At 47.4% G+C, this 10,934-nt stretch overlaps 1 protein-coding gene across 1 annotated transcript in view; it reads left to right on the plus strand.

The window, feature by feature from the left end:
• The first annotated feature begins 2,416 nt into the window (after positions 1–2,416).
• LOC104496133 (neuropeptide-like protein C4orf48 homolog) overlaps positions 2,417–10,934 on the plus strand; it is a 10,827-nt gene continuing 2,309 nt past the window's right edge. The window contains exons 1-2 of the mRNA XM_010139213.1: positions 2,417–2,552; positions 9,094–9,182. Of these exons, the coding sequence (XP_010137515.1) occupies positions 2,420–2,552; positions 9,094–9,182 (222 nt within the window). The 5' untranslated portion in view covers positions 2,417–2,419. The remainder of the gene's footprint in view (positions 2,553–9,093; positions 9,183–10,934) is intronic.

A 10,934-nucleotide genomic window follows, 5' to 3' on the forward strand; every position in this document is an offset into this window, starting at 1 on the left:
TCTGGATAGTGGGTGGTTGAGCAGTCGGAAACCAAGACAAAGACAGTCCCTCCTCTCACAGCAGCTTTATTGGACGCATATACAACTATGCAAAACTTTGCTGTGATAATAGACCCTAATAACAAGATATCACCAAACCATGTGCAGGCATCCTTGGAGTCTTGGCATCCTGGGAATGACATATTTCAGGACTTTCAGCTTCTCTTTATACCATAGTTTTTCAAGTGCTCTGCTTATTTCTGTGGTTGCTGCTCCTTCCTGAGATGTCAAATTCCTTTCCTTACATTGTGGGTTGTACCTACCTCCTCAAAAGACCAAGCAATTATGAAAAAGATTTTACAAAATACTTACAATTTTAGAAAAAAATATACTGATAGCCTGAGAAAATACTAGAGCAAACTGCTTTCCACCTTATCAAAGGTTATTGCACCCGTAGGGAGTTCCCTTCTGTCCTCTTCTTGAAGCTCATGTATAAAAAGTGTTATATGGCTGTGGGACCAGAATGAGAGTATGCGCAAAAACCACATATGCCAGGGTGAATAGAAGTGTAAGGTTTGGATTTTTTGCCAGAATTTCCATTTGGTGGTATTTAAAACTGCAAATCAGGGCTAGAATATGTGACCATCCCTAGATGAGTGTATAGGCAAACTGATCAGTGTTGTTCTGTAATATCCTGGCTCTTACAGAGCTGCTCCTTTAACAGGCATTTGAGACCCGTGAAGAGACAAACAATGTTAAATGGGGGCATCACATGCAACCTCACTTCAGCCATCTGAATTCAGAGCTTGGATTAGGAGCCTTGGCTTCTTACAAAGTCAGTGGTGCCAGTTTGGTGCATGTGTGTGCTCTGACTCACCTTACGAAGACCCTGTTGACTGAGACTTCATTAGGACCTTCCACACAAGGGAAGTTGAGTTTCAGTTGCACTTTGGGCTAAAAGTTTGCTCAGTGTGTCGTTCTTGTAGGAACTGCTTCTACAGCTGTGGCCTGCTCCCCTCTGAAGTCCTCTCTTATATGCACAAGGCAATTCCACTTTGCCAGAAATTGGTCAAGAGCCTGGAGTCCTTTGAGGCTTTTAAATTAACTTTGTCGAAAAAGCATAAGCACTGAAATGATGGGTAGAGAGGTAATTCTGAAGACCCCACAGTAACAAGTAAAACAGAAGCAGAGGACATTGCTGGTGACAGTCCTTAGGGCTGAAAAAAATGGAGATAAATTATGTTACAGCCTGGGAAGGTTGATACCTCCACAGCCTGGCAGGTTAGTTTTTACTGCACATACCAGGAAGGCTGGAGCCTCCTCTCTGGTGAGAGGGGGTAGAGTGTCCTCCCGTAAGAGAAGGACAAAGCCATGAATTGAACAGGCACAGTGCAAGAGGAGTTTCCCAACCACTCTCTGGGGCAAAGAGATATTGAAAGCATCTCTCTTTTCCAAAAGGTATCACCTCCACTTTCTGAATGCTAGATTTCAGCCAGGTGCTTATGAAGATCCCCTATCCAGGAGGGCTCATGCTTGAGCTTTGTCAGGACACAGCAAAGTCTCAGATCAAGAGCTGAGCTTGAAGTGAGCATCCTTAAAATTTTGCAGCGCATGGGTTTTGGCTGGGCTGTTTTCATGGTTACCTAGAATGACACTGTGCATTTCTGTTTGGTTCATGTGCCAACGTGACTGTTGTCCACAAGGCTTCATTTTCGGTGTATTTAAACGAAGCCCATAACAGAGTCTTCCCTGGTGTGCAGAGCACCACTGACAGGCACCATCTTTATTTTTCCAAGCAAACTTCTGTTTTCTTCTCATTTGAAACATCCCGGAACAAAATCTCACTTGAATTGAGTTACAGCTAAAGCAAGGGGTGGGAGCTCCACATTTCAGCACCGTCCCTTTGGGAGTAAAACCAACAAACACAAAAATTGCTGAAAACCCTCTGATGTGGGTGGCAGCAGCCAGTGTTCACCAAGGAGAGGACATGGCCTTTGAAGAGCCAAGGCAGAGGAGGAGAGCAGCAGTGACCATCCACCACATTGTGGTCCCTTTAAATCTTCTTCTCCACTTGGCAGCTCCAATTTTTCAGTGTTGCTATAGCAAGTCTCCATGGCAATGACCCTAATCAGGGAAAGGGGGATGCAGAGGGGACGCATGCTCAGAGTGGCTGCTGGAGCCTCGCCTGCTCGCTACAGCTGCTCCAAGGGTCTGGCACACGGGCGAAGAGAACGATCAGGTACTTGGCAAACTGGTCCTTGGGGCGCACCACAAGCCCGTGGCATGTCACTGCAGTGAGGTGTGCTTGTGGGTTTGCGTGTGCACGGGGGTCTGTGCTTATCACGTCTCATCCACTTCTTTGTGGGGAGCGTGCTGGGAGCAAACTGCTGATCTTGACTCTTTCTCTTTGTTTCAGGCAGGAAGATAGTTTGAATTATTGATGAGAGCAATGGCGTTGCCGTCTGTCTGGAGCGTGATGCGTGTGGCGATCCCGTTCCTCTCGGTGGTTGGCCTGCTGAGCGTGAGGCTTGTGGGGGCCGGCCAGGACTCTGGGAGTGTCATTCCTGCAGAAAGTACGTACCTGCTGTGCGCACTCTTCCCCTCCTGCTGCACCGCGTCCGGCTTTCTTTCCTCCACTTAACCCACAGCAGCCTCACAGTCCTTAATCTCCAGGGGAATGTGGTATTGCCTGATTAGTGAGGAAATAATGATGAGTTTGTAACATGTCAGCAAAGCACATGAAAACAACGCTTATAAAAAGAGCAAGCAAGCAGAGGATTAGTATTTAATTAGGAAAGAATACTGAGTGCATTCTTTAATTCTCATTGGAGCTTGGTTTAAAGCTCTTTGGTTGCAGGTCTTCCAGATCTGCTTCTCAAGAGTTTCGTTTCCAGATTTGCCACAATATATATGACATCCTTGCTAGTCTGGATATTGATAGAAGGAAATTTCTGTTTATTTCTGCTAGACCATTACATTTTGCTTGTTTGAGTATTTGGAACAATAGGTCAAGTTCGAGTTTCTTGTAACTACTACAGATTGACACGGGGGAAGTTTACCCCCACTGTGTATTTGTAAAGCGTACATAGATTTCTGAAATCCTGCTGCTATTCTGCAAACCTAATAAATAAATAAATATGACAGCCTGGCTTGAGCACACCGTGGAGCTGGGATCTCTTGAATGTGGGTCACAGCTCTACATTAGCTTCCTCTGGCATTTTGAGCAAGCCTCTCGTTAAACCTTCTCAGCTCCAAAATGAGAGAATAGTTCAAAGATATTGGGGGATGTAGTTGATGTTCTCAGGGTGTTTTGCTGACAGCAAGTTGGAAGTAGCTAGTGATTAGAAACTTAAAATATCCTCTGGCAGAAAAAGAAATAAAGGAAGCCAATCTCTAGTTCTTAGTCATGCTTACTTTGTATCACAGATCTGTTTTTACACAACTACCAAAATATTTAATAGAAGACCTGATTTAGTCACTGTGTTTTATTCTCCTGTTATTCCATTAGTGGCTTTCAAATACACCTCTGTGTATTTGTCTCTACAAGCCTTAGATGCTGAATTCTCTTCCTTTTCCATACTCCTCTGGTTTTTATTAGTGCTAAGTTTTGGGTTGTTCTAAACCAGACCTCATCTCTATTTTGAGTGTGTGTTTTCTGGGCATTAGTTAATTTGAATAAGTTCTGTGACAAGTAGTCCGTTTTGTCTCCTCAAGGAGAAAATCATGCTTGAAAAACAATTTTTGTGTGTCCTTTGTGCATCTGCCTTTGTAGAGGCAAGTTCACACATTCTTGGGAAAAAAAGGCGTTCCTTGTTCTGCTTGTGTAGTGGAAACTCCCGTTTTATCAGCAGAACTAAACTCTTGGCCAGAGTCTCTCACCCTGGTCTCAAGGAGTTATCTTCTTTATAGCCTCTGGGCAGGATACTGAGTGCCCTGAAGAGCCCTTGGGGAAGATTCCTTGTCTTGTCTTATTCCTGCAAGTGAGAGCGAGGAATAAAGGGCAGGTCAGAGTGTTTCTGCGGCCAGTGTTTCTGGTGCTTTGTCCTGAGTAATGGAGGCTGGTAGCATTGCTACGGATCTGTAATGGTATTTATGTCTGAGGCCAGGCCAGGAGGAAGACTCTCAGCTGATCACAAATTGTAAATTGTTTTGTGCTGCTGCAATGACAAAGTTTTAAAGCAATAAGGACCTTGGAATGGTCCTCATCTGCCACTTGTTGATGGAGTGCTGCATAGCTGGTAAGTGCCCCAGGTACTTTCCTTTGCTCATCAGGGCTCTTTCTGATCATTAACCTGTGGAACTCCTCCCTTACAACACTGTGGATGCTAAAAGTTCACACAGGATTGCAGAAGTGATTGAGTAAATTCAAGGAAAAAGGTCTTAGAAAGGGCTGTTGGATTCAGCAGCAGTCCTTCTGGCTCAGGAGTGGCCTCAGCATATCCCTGAGGTCTGGGAGGGTCTAAAGGGTCACAACTCTCTGTACTTACCCTGTTCTTGTGCTCTTTCATGGACATCATTGCTGGCTATGAAGGTCACATCTATAACCAGTGCCCATGGGTATTCCCTGGCATGGGGACATGACTGTACTAGTAACCTGCTAGAATGGTCCCTGGCACACTCTTGTCCATGACGGGAGGCCAGTTGCCAGCTTCTCTCAAAGCTCTGGTATGCTCCTAGATACATTTAATGTACTGGAAGAGCTACATGGGACACAGAACGCTGGGCCAGGCAGACCTTTGATGTGACCTAGTACAGACATTCCTGGATCTTTGCCTGCTGGATGTCAGTTCCACTGGCTATTTCTCATCCAGGAGCTGATCCTCCTGGGCACTGACACATTGATGGTGCTTAAGTCCATAGGGTCAGCCCAGGTAACTGGTGCTTTTGTGATCCCAAGTGACCCAGGGAGGAAGGGAGGGCTCTAGTACTTGTTCTTGACTAAGTTCCAGACCAGTGTGGTGCTCGATACTTTTCTCTGTTCCCAGGCGTGTGATGTGGGACCGAGAACATGCCTTTAGCAGAAGCAGTCCCTCACAGACCAGACAGCACTGGAGCCTCTCCCACTTGGAGAGAGAAATGTGCCCTTCCTGCAGCACCACGAGCAGGAGAAGGGCAGCAATGCATGCAAGTGTGGGAGGTGCAGGAGACATGGGAAAGAAGCATGACAGTGAGTCAGAGTTCTTTAGCATTGCAGAGAGATCCTGCCCTCTGTGCAGCACTGATGCCTGTCCTGGGGTACATCACCTGCTCTTGCCATACTTTTTGCTAGCCAGAGAGCCAGAGCATTATTTATGCATAATGCTAATTAGCAGTGATTAATCACATCCTTATACTTTAGACACAGCACTTTGCATATTCAAAAGACTGTTCAAGTATGAAGTGGTTTTACTAATGTTTGCAGATTATTTTCCTTACAGTTCAGTGCAATCCACTAAGAAACAAAATCAATTTCCCCAACCTCCCATTGCATTTATAGCCCAGATCACCCACTGTGAAAGCGGCGGTGTGGAATTTGAAGAGCAGAAGCTGATCAGTCTGTTTTCATTAGCTGAGTTGCATGAAATACAAAGAGCAAACACCGTGTGCATGTAAGGGAAAGTAAATCAAACTGCTGCAGTGCTTTCACTTCCAGTTTTTCACCAAAAAGTATATTTTAAGCTCTCCTCCCCCACTTCTCCACAAAGATACACACAGTCTTCGTGTTGACAGGACCCATTTAATGAATTATAGCTGACTCCTGATAATTCTCATTATGTTAATCCACAAACCTGTTAAGTCTCCCTATGAATGATAGTCTGTTCCCAGCTGTCAGCAAGGAATTAATAGCACTCTGCTGTGCTTTGCTGTAACGCGACTTAAGGCTTGGTTTCACGGTTGCTTTAAGCTGAGGTAAGCCTGTGCTGCCTCTGTCCTTCTCCTCCCCATAACCTGCCCTCCCATCCTTGCCCTGTTTCTTGTTCTGGGAATTCAGGATCTGATCCGGAAGAAAAAAAATCAGCGATGGCAGCTGACCAGGCCACTGCATGGTCACTCCTGCTGTGGGTGAGGGAAGGTGTGGGAACACTTAGCCAAGGGCAGAAGGCAGGATGGGGTTGCTCCTATTGGCATATTTTAGATTTGTTTAAAACCTTTGTGTAAACAGACCCTTAGATCCTTTCCCTTTGTGTCGGGGAAATGTCCATAGCCATCCTACTGAAAATACTGCGAGCATGAGGAAAGATTAAGTCCAGCTAGATAGGCCAGCTTACCAGCCCAGCTCGTCAGTCTAGAAGGGAAACACTGAGGCAGGGAGTGATGGAGAGCAGCAAAGTTGTAAGTGTGACTAAGATGGTGAATATTTAATAACTGTCTCTTCCACTGCAAAAATAGAGGTAGGAAATGAAAGCAGCAGATGTTCATTTCAGAGCAGACAGGAATGGTAGTTTCTTCACTCACTGAATAGCTGAGTTGTGGAAGTCGTTGCCACAGGATGCTGTAGGAGCCAAAAGTTTGCATGGATTCAGGAAGCAGAGGAGCAAATTAATGTGAGAAAAATTCATGGAGATCTTATCAGCTGTAGAAACACCAGCGAGACTCAGGATATCCTCCAACTTCTTGGTAGGCCAGAAGAATATTGCTACAGGCTTTTTCTTGTATCTTCCTTAAGCATCTGCTCTTGGCTACTGTGAGAGTCTGACTAGTATGATAGTTTAAAATCCTGGTTGGAGTCAGGACCAGGGCAGCTCTGCTGGTAAAATCTGACCGACCATAGCTATAGGCTTTCCAGGTAGTGGGATATTGCCACTATGTTACTGGGGGAACCGCATTCAAGTTGCTCTGTGCTAGTGCAAGATGCTTGACAGCGAAGTCAGTGCTGTCCTAGTTCATGCCCCAAAGTGCTGAACAGATGTGCGCTCTGCACAACAGCATGGGTGGAAGAGTTTATGGCCAGCCGTCTCCCCAGCTGCCTCTCACCAACTCCCAGGCACAGCTGTCCTCTCACCTGCCAGTGGTGCTGCTTCAGTGAGTCCTCTCTGCGCTGCTGTGAGTCAAAATGGTGTATCCCATCCTGGGATATAGCTGGTTGGAGGAATCGCATGAGCTCTCCTGCTGCCAGAGCTGCAGGGCTGCTAGCTCACAGCAGGCAGGGGAGCTAACCTGGCCCAGAGGTTAGCTCCACCAAGGAGGACAGCCCAGGAAACTCCATTAAATATTGTATATCCCCTTATGTGGTGAAACTGGCTGCACCTGCACAGTGGCTTTGAAGAGCAGTGCCATGTTAGGAGCTTTGCATGTGCTGATCCAGGGCACGCAGAACTGCTCAGGCACGTGTCCTCTGTGCCACCACCATTTTCCTGCAGATGCTGTTTTGATGCCAGAGCAGCTGCTTTCACAGGGGTGGCAGAAGTGAAACAACCACTTGGCATGGTTTTGCCATTCCTCTAGTACCTCCCTGACCACACTTGGCTGCCATAAATACCAGTGAATGATCCCACATAGCTATGGCCTTCATGAAGACCTGGGAAGGCTTCCTGGGTGGCAGGCAGTGATTGACTCTGGAATTCAGGGCTTTCCTGAAAGATGCTTTCTCTTCACACTGTCGGAGCAGGAAACACTCATTTATTACCTGTGGTTTGTTTTTTTCTCCAGCAAGTTCTGATTTTGAGAACACTTCAGTGACAAGCACTCCAGGGTGTGCAGCGCTTCACTGAGGTGGAGCCAGGGCAGGGTGCTTTCTGAGACGACCACAGCGCGGTGAGGGAGCAGACCATGGCACTGAGTAATGGATTTGCTGACAGCAAACTGAAGATGCAGGTTCTTTCTAAGGGCTCTGCTCTGTGATCTGAAATGAAAACAATGAAATTACTGAAATACTGAAAGCAGGAGGGGATTGAGTGTCTTTAAAATGTGCTCAAAACCATCCTGCCATACTCCTTTCAGGCCTGGAAAGAGTCTTTGTGAGTGATGCTGTTCTTAAAGCAGTGGAGACTTTGCAGTTCCCCATATCCCCAGAATATTAAATCCCTGGCTTGACCCCTGGGTCTCCCTGAGATGTCAGCTGCATGGAGGGGAGATGGAGGAGGGCAGGTGGGAGTGAAACACCTCCTGAACAGGTCAAAGCCCCTATGAGGCTTTGTGGGGACCCAGAGCTCTCTGGCTGCCCCTCCATCAGACCAAACTCAGAAGTCCATGTTGGCTGCATGGTGCTGGGCACAGGGTGCTGCAGTGCTATACGGCAGGTCCCTGGCTCCACGCAGCTCCCCAGCTATCAGCTTTGCATCCTCTTTGCTGTATCAGAGCAGCACAAGTGGCTGCCTGTGAACAAGGATTTCAGCCCTCCCCCCAGCATGGGGGCTCTGTGATCAGTGTAAAATGTCCTCTCTCCCCATTCCCCCTGCATCTCCTCCAGTATCTGCAATTTCTTCTGTTATCCCCCACTTCATTCTCTCTGTGACTGAAGAAAAGAGCCTGAGATCAGTGCGGGGTGAATCCTGGCAGAGCAGAAATGCCCAGGTCCAGAAGTGAGCCATTTTAGTAGTTGTCAAGTCCCCTCCTCCTCCTCTTCACTGCCTTTTCCCTGTCCTGCCCCCCTGTGCACACACACTGGCACCAGCTGCAGAGCCAGTGGGATGCTTTGCATTCCTGGCAGAGAAAAAATACAGCAGCAGGTGAAAGGAAGCAAATACAGATCTGGCACTGTCCCTCGCCAGGCTGCTCTGTAAGAGCTCCTGTAGAAACAGACCTGTCTGTCTGATTTCTGAACCACTGCAACTGCTGTTTTCAGCGTATCAGCTGAGAATTCACCCACATCTGGGGAGAATCGAGGATTTCAATTTTAAGGGGAGAGGCTGGGGGCTGAAGGCACACAGCACCAGGCAGAATCCAGCCTGGGCTATGTTCAGAACAGCACACACAGCAAAATGCTCTTGCGTTTTTCTGGCCCTCACACATTTGCAGAAGGATGGATACAGCCCTGTCCGCAGGCAGCCCTTACTGTGAACAAGGACGGGTGTGGTGTGCGGTTAAATAGGTTTTCTTCTGGTGGTACAAGGTCTCTCAGTATTCCCCCTCTGCACTGCTATGCTCCAGATTTCATGCTGTGACAGTGATGTCTTCTTCTGTACCTTTTTGCAGGCCGTCCCTGTGTTGACTGCCACGCGTTTGAGTTCATGCAGAGGGCGTTGCAGGATTTAAAGAAGACTGCGTATAATCTAGACACACGGGTATGTGTTTCTATAGAAATGCTTTGACTTAGCCTTTATCTCCAAGCGGCCAGGTCTGCCTGTCTGTGTACAGCAGACATGACATCTCTGCTGACTCACCTCTATTTCAGCAAATAGGATTGTACCGAGTGCAGATTATTTTGCACAGGCTGGAGAGGTTCATTAAAGATAATCTAGTCTGACTTCTTGCATAACAGGCTAAAGAATTACCCCAGACAGTTCCTGCATCAGTAGAGAAGGAAAGAAGATGTATGAGGGAAGAGAGAGAGATGATTTACTCTTCATCTCACAATATTGATTCTAAGCTGTGTACTGACTGTTGGCTGGGCAGGAGCAGAAAGCGAACTGAAGAGCAAGGAGGCGGCAGGCAGGGCCGGTAGGGAGGGAAAGTGAAGCACATATGTGCCTTGCTGATGGATTGATACTCCCTGCCTGAAAAAGGGGGAAGCACATTTGCTCGGATAGATATCACAGCACTCAGGGCGTTTTGCCACTTCATATGCAGGTCTCGTGCTGCAGAGGTCCCAGTGAACAAAACCTGAGGTATGTTAAACGCCCTGATCTTAGATCTGTAGGTCTTACCATAGTGGTTCCCATGCTGGCTGAAGTTTGCAAGGAGCAGGATGTCTCTCACTGCTGATAAAGCCCCCCTCGTGTAAGCCTTGCCCCACCTCTCTTTTCCTAACAGCTCCATTAACACCGGCAACATGAGAGTAAAGCAACTGGTGGGGGGTGAAACCACTTCTCAGCCACACCTCCCAGTTCCTTTAGGTGCCCGCTCAGTGCCTGTGGCCAGTGCTGTCCCTGTGGTAGGTGAGAAGGGCTCCTGGCTCCTCTAAAGTCACGCTTCTCTCGAAGTGTCAATCACAGCAGAGTCAGCCGAAGTGATGTAAATCGATTACGTGCTCGAACTACAACACAGAAGGGCAATTACGTTGCTTTGCCTTTGGTTGCTTGTAACCTTGGGCAATCACGGAGGGCCCCACACAGTGAGGTTGGAGCGAGTTAGCTTTCTCGAGCTATCAATAACAAACTGATTAGGGCAGAGCTCTCGGTGCAGTACGGGCTCCATTGCCAAAGTTTCCCATGCGCTGAGTAATGCTGAATAACCGTTAGGTGTCAGACTGCGAACAGAGGGGCTTCACCTCCAGCGGCTGAGCTGGGCTCTTCTGGTGCACAGCGGAGTTGCATCTGTTTGGATTAGGTTCAGCTGAAAGGTTTCGTACCTACACGAGACATGGCAAGACCTTGCGCAGTCGCAACCGTGTTGGTTCTTACACTGTCACCAGGCTTTACATGGGAAGCTAAAGAAGGTTCTAAATTTCTGTCTAACCTGCACTGGGAACATTTTTTTGAATGCAATAGAGGCAGCACAATCCCTTAGTCCCGTTAGAGAGATATCCAGACGTATCTGTGTGACTATTCAATTTGGAGAGGGGAGTGACCACACAACCCATCAGAATCAGCCCATTTGTCTTGTAAGAGGTGAGGCAGACTCTAAAGGGAAAGCTGGTCCCAGAGCTCTGCAGGGTGAGCTTTGGTTTCTGTGAGGACCTGGGCAGGCCTGAGGTGCCGAGGCACTGACTCAGGCAGCTCTCAGTGTTACAGAACAAGGTGTGTAGGAAGAGCATATCACCTGAGCAAACATAACAGTTATCTGGAACATCACCCACCCTTTGACAACTGTGGAGTTTAATACTACTAGTAAAGAAAGAGGGTATTACTGCCCTTCTTTCCCAGCCTTCGGACTGA

Source organism: Buceros rhinoceros, unplaced genomic scaffold (assembly GCF_000710305.1).
Source record: "Buceros rhinoceros silvestris isolate BGI_N320 unplaced genomic scaffold, ASM71030v1 scaffold257, whole genome shotgun sequence".
Lineage (NCBI taxonomy): Eukaryota > Metazoa > Chordata > Aves > Bucerotiformes > Bucerotidae > Buceros > Buceros rhinoceros.